This window comes from Excalfactoria chinensis, chromosome 10, assembly GCF_039878825.1.
Source record: "Excalfactoria chinensis isolate bCotChi1 chromosome 10, bCotChi1.hap2, whole genome shotgun sequence".
NCBI lineage: Eukaryota > Metazoa > Chordata > Aves > Galliformes > Phasianidae > Excalfactoria > Excalfactoria chinensis.
In genome coordinates this window covers 17,884,774-17,903,304 of record NC_092834.1, presented here as the reverse complement: position 1 = coordinate 17,903,304, position 18,531 = coordinate 17,884,774, and the positions used below count along the sequence as shown (strand labels likewise).

The window sequence follows — 18,531 nt, the reverse complement described above, 5'->3', positions numbered from 1 at the left end:
CAGCTTATGCCCCTCTGCAGAATGTTTGGTGCAGATTGAATTTGTGCCTGAACAGAGCATGTATTGCAATAACTAGTGACATCACTGTATACCAATGGGGGAGAGTGTGGCCAAACCACTGCTGGAGTCCTAACGTGAATTGTCACCATAGTTAATCCATGTTGGTACAGCTTGCCAGTGTTTGCATTAGGAAGGAGTGAGGGTTGTACTACTGGTTCTGAAAATGGTTCAGATTTGCAAGAGGTTATTTAAGTGACAAACTGCACGTGTGTGTTGTTTCTCAGTGGAAGGACTGAAGGCCAAGCCCTCCGAGAGTCTTGTCATGGCACTTGGGGACAGTTGTTACTCAGCAAGTGACACGTGGGTAGCTGAAACCATTCATTATTTTGTCCTTTTTGCCTGTGGGGAGAGCCGCTCTGAAAGGCACTTCCCTTTGTTGCTACATCAAGGTCCATAGCTCTCCCTCTGTTGATATTTTGTCCCCAAGCAGTGTGTTGGTGGAATAAAGGAAGCTCTGTTCTGTGAAGCAACGTAGAGTTAACATCAGCCTGCGGAGGTGGGGTGTTAATCTTCTGGATACATTTTAAATTCATCGGGTATTTTCCAAAACGCTTTGCTGGTTTGAATTGAACCAGCATACCTCCCGTCCTTCCTCTTTCCTTTTGCCACACAGGCAGCCAAGTCAGCTTGCGCTGATAGTGCTGTGGTGGAGAAAGCGCTTTGGTATGGCGGATGGTTTTTATCTTGCTGTGTCATGAAAAATTCTATTTAGAAAGGCAGTTCTGGGCTCTTGTGTTAGCTTAGTGATGGCTCAGGGGAGAGTGGGACAGTTCTTAATGTATTTGGGTTTCTACACAAGTATTAGATCTTAGTTTTTGTGAGATCCATTTTGGAGACATGAAGTGAAAAACGCAGTCTGAATGCGTCCGTGGCGGTGTTCTACTTGACCTGTTTGGGTGCTGCTGAGGATGGCAGAGCACAGCAGAAGGGAGGAGCGCTGTGTGCCCTGCTCAGCTCTGCCTGTGGGGCATTTAAATAGAGCTTTGCTTCACATCAGAGCACTTCTGCACAACCCAAGCTGCAGCTGTCGGGCTGCTTCCAGGCTTGGGAGGCTTCGTCTCCTTTGCTGTCCTAGGTGGGTTCCGCTTCTGCCTTGTGTAGTTACAGTGTCACCAGCCAGGATGTCTTGTGGGCCTCCAGAAGGGAGGAAGCGAATCATAGAGTGGCTTGGGTTGGAAGGGGGTCATCTGGTTGACTGAGAGGTCATCTGGTTCTGACCACATGAAGTTCTCTCTGATGTTATTGCATAGGAGGCTGCTGTCCCAAGGTTAAAGTGAGTGATGAGATGAGTTTCTCAGTGATAACACCTGGGTGCTCAGTGTCAGTGTAAGTGACAGTCAAGTTTGATTTAGATCTGGCTATTGTGAGTTAATCAGTAAAGGTGGGTAAGCATATGTTTTAAAGCTGTGGTTTCAGCCCTTTCTTTTGTGCTCCTTTACCCAAGGTGTGGGTAGATGACAAAGATGCGGGGTTTTTGCATCTCACCAGTGTAGTTTCTTTTGTTTCATTGCATTTTGGAATATTCTCAAGTGACATTTATTATTCTTGTCCAGCTGAATCCCAGGGCAGCATTTTGCACTGATAGTGCCATCCTTTTTGTTTAGGTACTCATCCTTGAGGATGAAGATGTAGTCAGTGGGTTCCAGTAACAAATAATTGCATCCCTCCTGCTCCTGCCTGCGTTCTGCTGAGGGGCAGATCTGGGTGGTACCTGATGAGCAGCGCCGTGCACTGCTGGCTGGGCAGCTCCAAATTCCTGATGGGCTTTCTTGAATCAGTATCAGTCCATTCCTGCAGAGCTTTGGACTGCTCAGAGTGAAACTACCTGAGGATTCCGGATAAAAAATGAATGATACTTCTGGCTGTGTCAGAAAGGAAGGACCTTAGTGGAAGTGTTGTGTGTGTGGGGAACAAATGCATTTCCAGGTGTCTGGATGTACTGGATTGCCCCTGTTTGCCCATGTGCACACCGGCTTTTGGTGTCTGTTTCAACCTTCAAACTTGGTATAAGAAAATCATTTCTAAATAATATAGATTAGATGGCAATTTCATCATTGTTCCGAATGAAGATGTGGTATTTTCCTCTTTACAAGTGGGCAGCACTGCTTCAGGTGTTGTTTTTTTGTGGTCTGACACAGGTGGTTTTTGTTTTGAAGAAACTTGATGATCATTTTTGGGTAATTAAATTGTACACAGCATTTCACTCCATCCCTTTGGCCTCAGACCAACAGCTCAGTAACCCCTGCGTCGTAAAGCACTGGAAATGCTGAAGCTGGAATGCGCTGGTGCAGCTCTGCCCTCTTGTGTGTGCACGTTAATATCTGTGAGAGCACCATCTCCGGATGCAGCACGATGGGTGTGTTGTTCTCTCTAGACCGTAACATGTAAGCCTGCTGCAAACTTAGGCAATGAAAGAAGATGTTGTAGCAAGCGGGTACCATCACAGTGTCCTTTGCTGATTTGGTAACTAAGAAATATACAATGCTGGGTTGGGGGCAGCAGGTGGGGGAGGTACAGCTGCAACATACGTCTTGTAGGATCACAGCATCGTATCACAGCTTGGATTGAAAGGCACCTCAAGGACCATCCCATTCCAACCCCCCTGCTGCAGGCAGGGCTGCTGGCTGCTTGAGCAAGCAGGAGATCAAGCTGCCCAGTGCCCCATCCAGCCTGGCCTTAAATACTTACAGGGATGGGCATCCAAAGCCCCTCTGGGCAGCCTGTGCCAGCACCTCACCAATCAGCTTCCTTTAAAAGCCACTGGTGCTAGGCAGTGCCTTCTGCATTTAAAGCACTCAGCCTTGTGTTTGCCCAATGTACTGCTTACGGATGAAATGGCAGCTCCTAGTGGGAGTGTCTAAGAATTAAAGCAGCAACAGTTATCTCGGACATGGAGCTCCAAGCCAGAGCAGATCCCCTGTTCACTAAGTGGAAGGTTGTATCCGGTGCCCTTTGCCGACTCCCATCTCAGGATGAGGGGAATTACTTCCCAGGGACACATCTTCCTCTCTGATACTTCTGGACAGCCCAGGCCATCACTCGGATGCCTTAATTTTCAGATGCCTCAGTTGTGGGAGGTGCATCCTGCTTGAGAATGGCAGAATTGATGTCTGTGCATCTTGAGTCTTTTGTCACGTTACTGCATGCTGGCTTTTGCCCAGCTCTCTGACATCATCTGTTGTATGGGAGTGATGGCACCCTGTGATAAAGGAACAGCTCAGTGAGTTTGAAGTAATAAAAGCATCCATCATGTAGGATGCAGCCAGATGTCATGTTTGTCTTCAGCGCAGATGAGTTCCCTGATGCTGTACGGTTCTTCTGTGTCGTACTGTGTTGGATGTTAAAGACTCGCGGGACAGTATCTGTAATGCTCATCGTCAGCAAGAGGTGTGAGAAAAAAATTCAGAGGCAGACCTAATTTTGGGCATACAGATACTGGAGGATACAGATACTTTTTTGGGGTTATGAGCTGTGTACACCATAACACCTCCATGTTTGGAGCATCACCACGTGTTGTGTGTGGGGAGATGGCAGTGCTGTGGGTGGGGCTGCCTTTGGGCAGCTCAGCTCGGTGCTTTGTCCAGCAGCAGAGAGCTTTTGTGTCTCATAAGCATCCTCAATGCCTTAACAAAGACACCCGTCCTTTCTTGCAGGTTCTGTCTCCTTCCCCACTAGGCTGTGTACCAGGCTCTGCAGAAACCCTGCTGTTTAGACACTGCACGGTCACACTGTGTAGTGATTTCTGATTTCATTCAGCACCTAGCTTTGGTTTATTTTTATATTCATCCTAATTAGGCCGAGGCAGGGCATCTGGTGAAAACACCCTTGTGTAGTTATAGCTGCACGTGTGTAATTAAAGACGAGACAAAGCAGTAGGGAAAACTGACTGCAGATGTTCGTTCTGGGACACACATCAGAACGTCATCCTGAGGCAATGTATGGAAAACTGCATTCGGAACCGGGCTGTGGTGGCAGGAAGCACAGCGCCTCACACAGCCGGCCATAAAGCACGCTTCGTTTGCAGGGATGAGCTGAGGACAGCTTTCTGTGCTCGCTGCTGAGTGGGATGTTGCAGAGGCTGTCGGGACTGCACTGCGCTGCTCCTCCTGCCTTAATTTTGTTTTACTTTCAATCAGGAAAGCTGCTTCTTATGAAAGTGTTATACCAATTTAAGTTTCAATTTCCATGCAAAACACCTCGCTCTGTAGATAGAAAAAGCCAGAGCGCACGTATTTAAGCCAAAGGGAGGATTAGACTGGAAATCCTGAAAGCACTGATTGCTGCCACGCTCCTGATACAGGAGTTAATGAGAAGCTGGTCACGCAGGTTACTTTGGGAGCAACTGCAGGCAGCGTTACTTCTTTTGTGGGGAAATCTATCCCATCCCTGCTTTACTGTTACTAGTTAACATCTCCGACCTCCCTGCTACGGATCGGGCATTTTGTTCTGTGCTCTCTGCCTCCCTTATTGAGGAGCAGCACGAGCACCACCCAAAGGCAGCCTGCTCTCCTTGCCTCCCGGGATGCTCGCACAAGGCTTCGAGCAGGAAGGGACCGTTTCAGGGGAGAAGACAACAGCAGAGCTATGTCGAATGTTCGAATCCTCCAGCATCTCCAAGTGTAGAACCGAGTCCTCAGGGACACAAGACCTGTTGTCAGATCAGCCTCTTTTTGTCTAGATGAGCCGGAGTTTAAAAGCAAACATGGCAAAAGCAGTTTGAGGCCCTTGGTTTTCTCCTTGCAGGGTGTGTTGCTGCTCAGCAGTCAGCACTGCTGGCCAGAACCGATTTATGCAGAGGAAATAGGCTTGTTGTGAGTTTTGGTTTGTAGGTTGCTTGCTGTTTCAGGTTTGACTCGGCTGCATTGTGCCATGAGGATCACGCTGATGTGTTTGTGGTTCCCCTCTGCTGCTCTGGGGGCATCAGCAGTGCAGAGCGCTACCTCGCCAGCTTCATGCTGCTAATGGGCATCTCCCCATATCCAAACTGGCTCTGCTGCTGGCAGCAAGGCTGTGGTGCTGGGAAGCCCACGGTGCCTGCAGACATGTATTTACTTCTGTCCTATAACTTCCCCATTGTAAGATGCCTATAGCGAATAACCAGTGCACCTGTTGTCTTGCGAAGAAGAACATTTTATTTGGAGCAACTCAGAGCTTGAAATGTCATCAAACAGAAAGTGCATTGAAGTAGGAGCTGGAGCACTTGGCGACTGACGTGGTGTGAAGTAGCAGCTGGAAATGCCTTTTATTCATTTATTTTTTCCTAGCGTATAAATCAAATTAAGGCCTGATTTTCAGCTCTTCGTGTGACTGTGGCTGATGTTCCTGCAGGGGGAGGTGGAGAGTCAGAAATGTCACCTTTTTGTTCAGCCGCGCTGCTGCTTTTCAGCGTCTCGTGAAGCTATTAATACCCGGTCGTCAGATCGCAGCCATGAGTTATGGCTTTTTTGACAGCACCGGGATTGTGTCTGATGAGTTTTATTAACCCCAGCTGACTGTAAATAACGAGGAGCCGCACGGGTCTGTCATTTGATTTAAAGGTGTTCCGGCAGCAATTTGCAAAAGGGAAAACAGAGGATTCAACAGGGCACGGCTGTGGCGCTGCAATCCGGGAGGGGGCTGCAGAAAGCTCTCTCCGTGTTTCTGTTGTGTGTGTACGTTCTGCAGGTACTGGTGTGCACACACACCTGCAGTCTTACACACGAGCACCACACGGTGTGAACAGCCCCCTTTGGGCTGTCAGTTATGACTGAGCCATTTTTCATCGTTCTTGAGCCTCGAGTACATTTTATCTCTATTTATGCTGGTTTCAGACTGCAGGGCTGGGGCTGGGCATGAGAAGAGCAGTGTTCCTGTACTAGTTTCACTTCAAAGCTGTAATGTGTTCTCCATCACCGGGAGCTCAATTGAAGCCTTTGGGTACCTGAGAGAGGAGGAGGATTTCTTGTTGCATGTATCTGTGGAGCAGCCCAGTGAGGAATTTGTAGGGTGCTTCACTGCTATCACAGCTGTCTGTTCTCAAATGTAAAATCCTTTGATGAGAGCTTCCTTTCTCTCTGTTTTTTCTACCTTACTTTGGAAAATGCAGTTCCATGGCAGCGGTGTGTTGTTTTATAGTAGCTGTGTGGGGTTGTTCCTTATTGTTTTGGTACTGTTTTTCGTAGAGGATGCTCATCACCTCTCCCACCAGTTTTCACCCTGTGCCTCACACTGGCAGCCTGCGCTGCTCAAAGCAGAAGGGAGAAGCACACAGCTGCTCTCCTCTCTGCCTTTCCCTTCCTATCAGTGTTTAATTAAACGCAGTTGTGAAAGCACCAAGCTTCATTTTGGATTGCAACTGCAGCCATGCCCAGCAGCGAGCTTTCCCTAATGCAGGGTGACTGCAGTCCTGGTGATGGTGTCAGCCAAGGCATCTAGGAGGCTGAGCTGGGAGCTGAGGGATGCAATGGAACAGGGAATGAACCTCACATCAACCAGCTCAATCCCGCTTTTGGATGCTGGTGCCAGCCTTGCCCTCTCTGATGAGGGGAGGTAACGCTGTGCTTTTGCTACAGCTGGGCTTCCAGCTCGGGTGCACTTCACTACATTTTTTTTCTGCTAAGAGCAAAATGCTCCATTAGTAAGAGATGTGGGGTGTTGCATCTGTGCTTGTTCGTTTTGGAAGTAGCTGTGTGCTTTCTCAAGGTTTTTGCAGGGTTTGGCTTCACAACATGTGGGCTTTATGAGGGGCAGGGGCAGGACACAAATTAGGGTGGTTTTACCCACGTGGGTAGTGCACTGTATCCAGTGACTGCACTGTATCCAGGTAGTGATACATGTGGCTAATGCGTAATGAAATGCTTCTTTAAATCACTTTTCTGAAGTTCTCCTGCCCTCTTGTTGCTCAGTGTGTTGTGTGGGCAGTGGGTTATTATGCATTTTGGCAGGGCAGCAGTCCCTTCCCCTTGGAATGCAGTGAGAATCTTCTATGAATTTCTTTGTTTGTGCTTTTACCCCCGCTCTTCACACTGCAGTTTTCAAAGCCTTTCGTTAAATCCAAAGACCTCTCTTTGTTCACATGTGAGCTAAAATGACCCAATATCTAGATGCGATTTCATAGGGGAGTTCTCGCAAGAGAGAGTAACTCCGATTTGATTTCTTTCCGGTCCTTTGAGAAAATCCATAACAGGATGAATCTAGTGAAGAGTGATGATAGTGTGGCGCTGATACAAACCTGATGATCTTCCCCTGACTCTGTTGGGGTTTCCGCTCCGGTGACTTCCTTAAGGGCGTGTTGTCAGAAAGAAAAATCATGTTGTTGGGACTGGGTTGTGCAGTCAATCAGTGGCCACCGAGAGAGGGGGGGTCGGATGGATTCTCAGTCAGAACGCTGCAGAGGAGCTGGTACATCCCTTCACCAAGGGATTCAGTCATGTGTTTGGTGCCTGGCTCCCCGTCACCATTGCTTAATGAGACTAGGCTGCTGTAATGCCAGAAAACAGAGGCCAAAAGGTAATTATGCAAGTTATAAATCCCTCTCACTGTTGTTACCAACTTCTTGGATTGTTGTGTTGTCTTTGTCTGGCCCGAGAGCAGATTGATATTCAGAAAATGTATTGGTTTATTTCACCATTCAAATGGTCTGAACCACTGCTTTCCTGACCTGTAGTCCCTGCTGGGCCAGGGCTGTGTTAGAGGTTGCAAAGAGTAGTGTGCATCGGTGTGCTTTGCAGCAGTCACATACGAGGAACTTCTGAAGGCCCGTATATTGGAAGAGGTGGAAAACTGCTTTGCAGACAGGCTGAGGAATGTGATGGATGCACTCAGCTCCTCCTGCTGAGGCCAAGCTCCTGGACTTCCTCTGTACAGAAAGCTTCCAAGCAGCCATTTGTGTTCCAGTGTCTAATTAGGGTAAGGTTGCAAATGGTTGCATGCCTTGTGGAGCATCCACTGTTCCCCATCATCCCTGCTGGGAGACTGGGGGGTGATGCCTCTGCATCTTTCTTTTCTGCTTCTGCAGCAGCCTGGCCTTGTGCTGCTCTGGGGATGCTGCAGCTTTGTGACATTTGTCACCTGGTTTTGTTTGTAGGTATTTCATGGGTAACTGTTAACCTTGAAAAAATGTCGGATAGTAGGACTGGCAAGGGTTGACTTGGGTCCTTTCAGAAAGGCAGAGGATGTCTTCTGTTCCTCCCTGGTCGGTGGGGGACTGTCCTCAGAGAACGCAGTGACCCCTTGTGGTGGGACAGTCCTTATCTGCTGGCTGTGGGAGCAAAGGTGATGGGGATAAATGAAACAGAAGCATTTCACTGCTTTTGTGAGGAGCAGGCATTCAGATGAAGCTGGCTGTGGCTCTGCAGAGATCTGTGAACAAATGGCACGCATTCTTTGCACCTCTGAAAAGAATTCAAAGCCCAGCTACCAGTCTTTTGCTGCCCGTGGCCTCTTCTGTGGGGGCATTAGACTAGTTCTAATGTTGAGTCATTTATCAATTTTCTCACTGTTTTTGTCCTTCTGCTCTTCTGTGTCCTCTGTGGCATTCACACCACGTTTGGTTCATAGCGTTTCTCTTAGATTTCTTCAGGGAAAGGGTCAAAGCTTTGCTGTTTTCTTCCTTGAATGGGCTCAGGGACTCTGTCAACCTTCAGATTACTTATATCTCCAGATGAATGGAGCCACCTGTTTAGAAAGACGTTGGAATTTTTAATTTATTTTTTTTCCAGTTTGTCATAGGGAAAAAGAAGAAAGGAGGCCGATGTGTTCTCAGTCAGGTGTGTTGCTATTTCCAGATGAGTTTTACGAGAGGAAAAACTCGTGTGTTTTCCCAGCTCCACATGGTTATCCTTGGAGACAGCAAAGTGCTGGGGGAAGCAGAACTGTTTAATCCCTGCAGATGTGGATGCTGTTCACTTCTGCATCTCATGGTGGTTTTTGCTTTCTCTTGCTTTACCTCCAGCACAGCTCCTCAGCTAACTCTTTTGGGCTCTGCAGATGGTGTCTGTGGAATGTCTGTGCCCGTTTTATCCTTTTCTTTCCATTTCTGTGTTGTTTCTCAGCAGCAGGGCAATAGCAAAAAGGAATGACAAGGACAGAAAACACTTCTATGGCTCTGCCTGTCTGAGCTGTGGGTGCTGGGGAGCAGGCTCTGGCCCTTTGGCTTTTCTGTCTATTGCAAGTGTTAATGGTGTTCTCTGTTTCTTTTTAACCTCTCAGTAAGACCTATACTATGCCAGCTATCAGGTTGGAGACTAACAGGGTGTGTATGTCTGGAGGGCCTTTGAATGTTCTCCATTTAAATAGATTTCATTGTAACGATAGAGGATGTTGTAGTCTTAAGCTATGATAGTAGGTGCAAATGGATAAAGCATACTTTAATTTTGACTTGAATCAAATTCTTGATAATTAAATAGAGCTTATGATGTCTCCTTTGAAATCAGGGCTTACAGGAGGAGGTTGGAGCAGGTTCTGTCCACTTGCATGATTGGTACCACGTGGTGCCAGGAGGATTCTGATGTGTGCTGTAGTGCAGTGCCACCTCCTGCCCTGAGCTGCTGGGAGCTCAACCTGCAGCTCCTTGCACAGAGCTGTGGGTCTGCGTGCTGCTGGGATCAGGTGGCCCTGCATGGCATCACCAGCCCAGTGGCCATAGCTCCTGCAGCAATCTTTGCCTCACATTGCCTTCTGCACCGGTGTCATAATATTGACTTGCAAACACTCGAGCTTTTTTTGCCTGTTGCTATGGTTACCTTGCAGCTACCAGCATCTGAGCTGGAGAAGCAAGTAAGAAGCAATACATTCTGAGCCTTAATGAAATGCACAGCAGTGTGTTAAACTTCTAAACCCAACGTGAGTATTACTAAGCAACATCCGTCCGTGGTTGGCCATAATTACTGCTGCAAGCTCCTTCTGGATGAAATACTGGAGTGTGGGTTATGCTGTTCCACTGCATCAGGTGTATCTTTCTGCCAATAGTCTCAGCTGCCTCAGAGCTGTGATGTTTCATAGTCACTTCGCAGTTTCAAAGAACTGAGTTTGACCTCTCAAAGCTACTCACACCTTGTGAATGGCAACATCTCCAAAATCTCCTCGTGTGTTGCCGGTTTCCTTCTCATTCTCTCCTAGAAACTGATTTTTAAGAAGCTTGGTTTTCTGCCTCAGCTCCGAAGTACCAATCTCACTCATACCCCTCAAGCTGCTGCTTGTGTACCAATTTGGAACCAATCTCATCAAATCAGCATGAGTGTTAAATTAAAATGTAGTCAGTGTGCTGCTTCTTGATGCAGTTGGCTCCCATAACTGCCCCAGGAGGAGTGGATGGCTTGAGCATGTAGAGGTGGTAGCTTTTTGTTTTCAGCTGAGGGGCGTCATGTACCGTCTCTGTCTCATGAAGTAAATTTTACCATCATTTTGAGAAATAGAATGCAATTGGGCACTGGTTCTATGTCCAGACTGCAGGCTTCAAGTCGGAATACTGATTGTGCTGATGGGTGCAACTGCTGTTTTCAAATTAGTTGCGTTGATCTTGCAGACCAGGCAGTTAAGAATTGCTCCCATTCTCTGCTGATTAATCTGATTTTGTGTGTTCTGTTAATATTGTACCTGCAGTGCCAGAGATCCCCATCATAGAGAGGAGGAACTGGTTCATCTATCTGCTGTACGTTCGCAGAGAGTACGACGAGTGCAAGGTAGGAGTTACTTCTGAGACTTTGCACCAGGAAGGATTTTTGCTGCTGTTAGGAAACGGCAGTTTTCATGCTATGCTGGAGCCAGCTGTGCTGTGCTGGGTGTCCCAGGTCATCTGGTGAGCCATCAAAGGGCCCCAGGGTCCTCTCCCATAAATCTGTCTGTTGTCAAAATAACATCCCTAGTTGGAAGTAAGGACAAGTCCTAACCACCCCCTCTCCTGACTTCATTTGGACTAAGGGGACCAAGAGAGAAACTAAGCTAAGACAAAGCTTTAATTTTCTTAATTCCTCAGCTGTGTTGAAGATTCATACCTGCATTTCTTTAGAGCTGTCCATGAGATGGTGATGATAGGTTTGGAAGTGGTAGGAATGAAAGATGTGCAAGCTTTCCTTGTTCCAGAAGGTGTGTGGTGTTTTCTAAACTGATTATAAGGTGGTTCTGTAGTGCAGGTCTCTCAAGGGTACTACAGAGCTGCTATGAAGAGCACTTCAATTGGGTAAAACATTTCTACCACTAACACTGGGTAAAACATTGGGCAAAGCATTTCTACACTAACATTTCTTCTGGGGTTGTTTGATTTGGGATTGTAACAATAAATGGGCTTTTGAAATGGTAAGTAATGCTGTGTTTTCTTGACACGAACACGAGGTATTGAAGGGGATGTGCCAGTGTGTGGGAGGAATTGTCTGTTTGTTTTCATAATGTGCAAAGTAGATCTGAAAATACTTTTTTCCTCCTGAAACGTTAGGATTGGCCAGGACTTGTCTGTCTCTGTTGGAAGGCTCTTGGGGATGCTTAAGAAAGTGGTAGGCCAGAAGAAAGGCATTTCACTTAATTAATGAAGCTGGAGGGCTGTATCATCAGCAGAGCCATTTCCTCTCAGATCTTGGTTTAAATAGATGTAAACAGAAGCTGGGTTGGTAATCTAAATAGAAAGTTGCTGTCCTTTTCTGTTTCTTTTTGGTCTCCTGTTTTGTACATGTACTGTTGCCACAATGGGATGCAGGAATGTGTACTGCAGAAAAAGTTTACAGCTCAGGGAAACAGGGAAAATAGCCATATGGATGCTCCAGAGGGAACACTGACTTCTCCAAGTGTCCATCAGTCACTAAAGGAAGCAAAACATGGGGAAAAATGGAGATTTTGGCACCAGACCACAGCTGGCTAAATCATCTTCCATCCTTCTGCCCAGACATGAATGTGTGCTCAGAGGCCTGGATTTGTCCCAGAGAAGTTAAGAACATGCTGGGATCCTTCGGTGTTGAGAGGTGGCTGTGCCCCAAGGGGGTCAGCTCTTGGATGGGCTGAGCTGCCCTCTGGGCCTCCAGCTCTCTCACTGCTGTTCTGTGTGTCGCAGATCTGAGCAGGATGCCCCAGGTGCTTTTATACACGTTCAGAGCTAATATCTTCAGAAATTAAAACGTATTGTCATCTCTAATGCCTGACACTGCTGTAAACTTGCAATTTCAATACTGTTTGGGCATTCACTCAAGTCTGTTAGTTTTCTTTTAAGACTCAGTTGAGAAATGAGTGACCTGTGATGAAGTTAATTTTCTATCATTAGCCTCTTTTTCCCTTTCAGATTTGCTTTCAGATGCATCATCTGTAGCTCCCCTACTTGCCAGTGGTGTAGAACACCTAGAAAATAATGTTTGTTTGCTAACATCACCTCCCCAAAATCCAAAGGGTTGAATTGGTTGTAAGCCTTACAGCGCCACTCCATTAGCTCTGGTGTTGCCAGGCTTCTGACAAGTTTTGCTGCTTATTACGGAGGCAGATTGATAACGGACTGTTTGATTTTGCTGCCCAGCAAGTTGCATCTTGCAGTTATCCTCCTGGGTGGGGACTGCAGCACCCATTGCTATTGCAGCACAGTCAGGGACATGGCATTTGTGGGGTGATGTTGGAGAGCGTGGGGACTGGCCCTGCTAGGCAGTCATCATCACTCAACTTTGCATGCAAAGCTAATAAACTGCGTGTTCTGCTCGCAGCCTCAGTTGTGCCTCTTCCCCCTAGCTGTATTTCTTACAACAGAAATCTTCTGTTATATGTGAGGGAAGGATTATTAAAATTACCAGATGCTTTTAATTAATTAAAATGGCTCATGCTGGTTGGTCTCCTGCCAATGCATCTGATTTCTGACAGCCAGTTAAATAAACTTTGGAGGAAACACTGGGATTACAGATCATCCTTCTGAGCTCCAGGCCTTTCGCTGTGGGATTTTTGGGGTTTAAAGAATTAGTCAGCTCCCTCTGAAAGGTAGCTCTCTATTGCCCTCTCTTGCTCTGAGATGCTGGGCTTGTGCCGATGGAACGATGTAATGCATCTGCATTCAGGAGATGCTTGCTTGTGTCCATGGCGAGTGTCTGATAGCAAAGTACTTTGTGAAGACCAAAATGCAGCTGTGTGGAGGGCTAGGAGATGGGAAGGTGTATACCCCAAGGCAAGCAATCCTGGCTGCTTCTTTCTTTTCCTTCCTCTGTTTAATTTTCTTTTTATGAGAGAAGCTGCTCAATAATAACTCTCCTTGCCTTCATTCTGCTCTCCTTGTATGTGCTGCATTTGAGGTTTAATTTCCCTTCTTTTTGTTTATATTTGTCCCAGAGGCAGAGGATGGAGGTACAGAGCACGGCACTTGGCAGAAATACCAGATGAGTGGTGGGTTATTTCTAGCCCAGGAATTCTTCCCCTCTTTGTTTTTTCTACACTGGAGCAAAGGAGGAGGCTCAGAGAGCAGAAGCAGAGTGTTTGCTTCATGGTCCCAGTTTGCATCCTCCCAGAAATCACTTTTCTGGGGGCTTTTTTTACAGTTTCAGGTCATGTGTGACTATGGAATAGAGCCAGACTACTCCTAAACTGTCAGCTTTATAGATACAGACAAGAAAGATTTACATTTTCATCAGTTTCCTTCCTTTCTTTTCCCATGCTCTCTTCGTTAGTTCATTCAGCTTCCATTAATTCAGCTACAGTTGCTCCAGTTCAATTTATTTCTTCACAAAGGGCCTAGAGTAGATGCTGTTATCAGCAGAGGATGCTTTCATAGATTTCTTGCAACGTTTTCCCCAGGTGATAAGTAATTATCTTTAGCAGTAGGAATGAGCAGACAAATACTGCCAGGCCTGCAGTGTTCTTGGCACTGTGCTCCTGTCAAGCATTGACCAGTTTGCACTCTTACGTGCATTCTTGTTGTCCCAAACGCAGTCCCGTGTCTTTGTTATTTGTGTGGCTGCAGTTTCTGTAACTGAAACAAAATCCCTTTCACTAGCTTTATTAACATTACCAATTTTATACTGTTTTCTTACAGTATATTGCAAAAACTAGCTGCAAATTTTATCTTAATGCTGATTTTTCTGAGCACAAGATTAGATTAATGAGTGTTTCAGAGACTGAGGTTAAGTTGCCATGTATGTTTGCACTTCTTTGTTTCAGGCTGTCATCAAAGAGCAACTCCAGGAGTCCCATGGGAGGTGTGAATATGCTGTCTATGTTCAAGGTATGGCACATGAGGCCTCTGAAAGGCTTCCTTTGGCTAAAGCCAGTTACTTTTGATACAAGGTACAGAGAGCAGTTGGGGACAAATGAAAGAAACAATGACAAAATTCACAGGTAAATATTGTCTGGCCCCTTTTGTAGTAGTCAGACTAAATTTTCTGTTTTCTCTGCATTGATGAGTTTGTCACCAGTTTCTCCTTGGGCTGTGGGCTCTTGGCTGTTGGTGCACTGCCCTTCCATTGGGTTGTGTTTTGTTGAGTGCTGTGAAAGGTGTTAAAGACGTTTGTTTTCTGTTAAAGCAATGTGCCTTGGGTGACCCATCTTACTCCATGAATATCTTCCTCTTCCTGTCTACCCTCTGTCCTCTAAGAGGTGCCCCCAGAACTTGGCCTTGCAGTTCAGAGGGCTGTGTGTCATCTTGGCAGTTGTCTGGGGTGGGAGAAAACAGAATTTTTGCCCAAGGTCGTACTGCAGCCTGTGGAATCAGGAGGAGAGTCTTCCAGACTGCATCTAATGAACAGTTGGCCAAGATTTTAAGATACCTAAACAGTAAAGAACAGAAATGTTTCCAAGAAAGCATGAGTCCTATGCGTGCATTTTCCTTCTGCCTCGAGTTGCTGCAAGAAGGGGAAAGACCAAATGAACATTGTTATAATGTATCTGTACTCCCTGTTCTTTCCCTGCTGTCAGAGCCACGCTTTTCCTGCAGATAATGGACTAATTTGCCTGGTATATGTTTTCTTACAGCTTTGATATTACGCTTGGAGGGGAAAATTCAAGAATCTCTTGAACTGTTTCAGACATGTTCCATTCTGAACCCTCGAAGTGCTGACAACCTCAAGCAGGTGGCGCGATCGCTGTGAGTGGTGTTTGATTGTTTCACTTTGATGTGCCACCCAGGACCTTCCACATTTTGTTTTTCTCCCAGGCATCAAGCAGAATCCCTGGCTGCTTAATTCCAAGCATGCTTCCTCCTTATCAACACTTGAGTTGCTTTCCAGAAGCGTGGGCTACCCTTTAAAGCACAATCTCTGTTATCTGCCAGGCTGCTATTGTTGGTTGTTGTTTTTTTTTTGTTTTGTCTTTTTTTTTCATTTGTCCTTTAAGTAAGATAAATAGCACACCAATTTCCAGATCCAGAGCTAAAGGTGATGCCAGGAGCTGTGTAAACTTGCCCCGCAGACCCCTTTCTGTCTCTGAGTATGCTATTTGCTTTTGATCACCTGTGTTTTCCCTTTGAGACAAAGGCAGATGATGGAGCTTGCAGATTCATTCCTTGCATCTCCAGTCACGTAACAGAGCATGGAATTGATGACCTTGGGCCAGAAAGGGAGCAGTGCTGACTTATTGCTCAGATTGCAAACTTCTCAGGGCTTCTCACTCCGGTCTCTGGAGAGCTAGCAAATAGCATCATTTCTCAGTGGCAAAGGTGACAGTGGTTGCACAGCAGGGTTTCAAAGCAAGAAAAAAGTAAAAATGGAAATGCTTTTACAGGTTTCTTCTAGGGAAACACAAGGCTGCCATTGAAGTGTACAGTGAAGCAGCTAAACTTGATGAAAAGGACTGGGTAAGTGTTTTGTTGCTTTGCACATTAATGCACAATGCTGGTGGCTCTCCATTTTTCTGAAAACAGCTGCAGATGCATTCCAAGCAGAGGTGAGCTGGTGCTGCCTGCACTGTGAGCAGACGGGGAGCTGCAGGGCTGAGAAGCATCGCCTTTTAGCATGGGCTCTTGAGCACTGAAGCTTTGCACCCCCTGGTTTGAGGGTTTCAGCCTTGCAAATTTCAAACTATACATCCCACACCTTGTCCTGGGGCACAAACAAGCGATCAAGCAACATGTTTGAACTTTGCCATCAGTAGCCATTTATAGTACAAAGAGCTAAATTACCTTAAGGAAGGTATGGAAAATGCTTCCCTCTGTTAACTTTAAACACTCAGTTATCATTAAAACTCGCTTGAGTAATTGGGAATCCTTTCATAATGCACAAAATGAAAATGATTACCCTCAAGTTAGCTAAAAGAGTTACTTCTTATCTACCAAGCATTACCTGCTTTGAAGAAAATGTTGGCTGATAACTACAGGGGCAATAATTAAATCAGCTTGTTCCTCTCAGGAGGAAAAAAGCATGAAGGAAGAACATTGCAGAGGGAAGTGTGTGACAGGAGGTGAGAAGAGAGAGGACACAGCTTTCAGTTAGTTGTGGACAGCCATTTGTAGGTGACCCTTTTTCCTGCAGAAGTGTTGTTTCTAAGACAGACTTGCTATGTCTGATCTTACTTGCTAAGACATCAGCTCTTGCTGACTTTAGCTCTGCTTTTGGTGCTCAGTCGATCTACAACTGAGTCTCACTGCAAGGATCCATTTGGTATTATTTCTCTTGTCAGCTCAACCTGTGCCAGTCAACTTGGAAACCTTGTCATGGATCTTCTGTGAAGTCTGTGTTCCCTTAGCTGGCCTGGCTGCCTGTAGTATGTGCTTGGCATGGCTGTAGCTTTATTCCCAGCCGCAGCAGGCACATTTCATTGGGAGTTTTGGTCGGTTATTTCCCACAGCTGGCTTGGTACTGGCAGTAGGGCCAGCCTGTGCTCTTGCCTTATGGTGTTCTATTCTACAAGCTGTAGTAATCGGGAGCAGCTCTTTGATTCATTACTGTTCTCTACAGATAGAGACTGCATTGAGGAAAGTATCGTTCTGAGGGGGTTAATGGGTAAATAAGAGAGTTTCCTATTAAAGGTCAAGGCTGTCTAAACTGATGGAGTTTACCAGAACAGAAATGAGGAATCGTGGGCCTTGCTTTTCTGCTCCCCAGGATGTGCCAGGGTGAGGAAGGTGACAAGTAGCTTGGCAGTTATACTGCTGGCAATGAATCAGAGGCTTGATGGTTCCCTAGAGTGTCATCAGTGTGTTTAGGATGCCAAAATGATCTTCCAGCTGTGTTGCAAACATGCTTAAACTGCTCAAGATCCTGGATTTCAACCCTTCTGCTGCCTGACTTCTGTTTCTTGGGTTGGAAGAGACCTTAAAGATCATTTGTTCAGCTGAGTGCAGTGTTGTGCCAATCTCTGTGAGCGTACAGGTAAGTGAGGAGCCACCTATAAGGACAGCAGGTGTCAGCTTCAGAGATCTTACTGGGAACTGAGTCGGAAAACAGCCCTTCCTCATTCTCCAAAGAGATCTCCATCATTCTTTGCCTCAGGCTCCATGGGCTGTAGTCTTGTGAGTACCATTCCATGTAAGCTCTGTAGGTTCCTGAAGCAGCTTGATTTCATAGGTTTATTTGAACAACAAAGCAAGCTTGTGGGCAGGTACAGAGGTCTCCCTGTCCAGCAATGACTGTTGTCAGTGGTAGGTTATGTAGCATGCATCTCAAACCTTATGCTGGTTTGGTTCTGTGTTGTTTCTTACAGGAGATCAGCCACAACTTGGGTGTGTGCTACATGTACCTGAAACACTTCAACAAGGTAATGCAAATGCTCATCTTACCTACACGACAAATGGGAGACAGGGCTCCCAGAAGTGTCACTCTGGTAGTACCAAGTGGATCCTTTCCAACTATTGGTGTCAAGGAAGTGTTTTGCTTCAGTGTTCATCTCTGGATTCAAAAGATAGTGAGCTGTGTCTGTTCTCATCTATGTGTTGAATTGGGTAGTGCTGCTCATGCTTTGTAGCCAGTAAAGAATTTGTAGTGGAGTTGTGGTCCCTGGGCCGAGGTGACACTTCTCTGGCTGATTTGGCAATCTGTGCTTGCTGCTGGAGTAAGCATTGCAGTGAGGAATAAACTGTAACATACCTGTAACATTGGTATTAACCTAGCAAATCTGAAGCTTCTCTCTTACCAACTTCAAACACAGGAACTGTGATCCTCTCTTCCTTGGGAGGTCATTGCCTCTCCTTTTGGCTCAAAGCATGTCACTTGGTTTTTTTCTCCCAAAAAGCATGTGGTTCCTGATGCAGAACTTGTTTCAGCCCTTAGCTGGGTTGGGGTTGCTAGCAGGGCTCTCTGAGCTCAGTTCCATTTCCCTATCTGCTGTGGATTGCTCTTGGGCTGCTGCTTTGCTTTTTAATCACTGATAATGTTTTCATTCCCTGTGGTTGTGTGTTTAGGCACGAGACCAGCTAAACAATGCCCTGGAGATGAACAGACACGATCTGACTTACATGATGCTGGGAAAAATTCACCTCTTGGAGGGGGAGACTGAGAAAGCCATCGAAGTCTATAAGAAAGCAGTAGAGTAAGAACATATATATATATATATGTGTGTGTGTGTATATATATATATATATATGCATATACACACATTTTTTTTCTTTTT

General features: G+C 46.1%; 1 protein-coding gene across 1 annotated transcript in view; it reads left to right on the top strand.

Annotated features, from left to right (window-relative positions):
* Positions 1-18,531, top strand: part of BBS4 (Bardet-Biedl syndrome 4) — a 30,642-nt gene that overhangs the window by 3,523 nt on the left and 8,588 nt on the right. The window contains exons 3-8 of the mRNA XM_072345278.1: positions 10,642-10,721; positions 14,152-14,215; positions 14,962-15,073; positions 15,709-15,781; positions 17,626-17,679; positions 18,323-18,450. Coding sequence (XP_072201379.1) covers positions 10,642-10,721; positions 14,152-14,215; positions 14,962-15,073; positions 15,709-15,781; positions 17,626-17,679; positions 18,323-18,450 — 511 coding nt within the window. The remainder of the gene's footprint in view (positions 1-10,641; positions 10,722-14,151; positions 14,216-14,961; positions 15,074-15,708; positions 15,782-17,625; positions 17,680-18,322; positions 18,451-18,531) is intronic.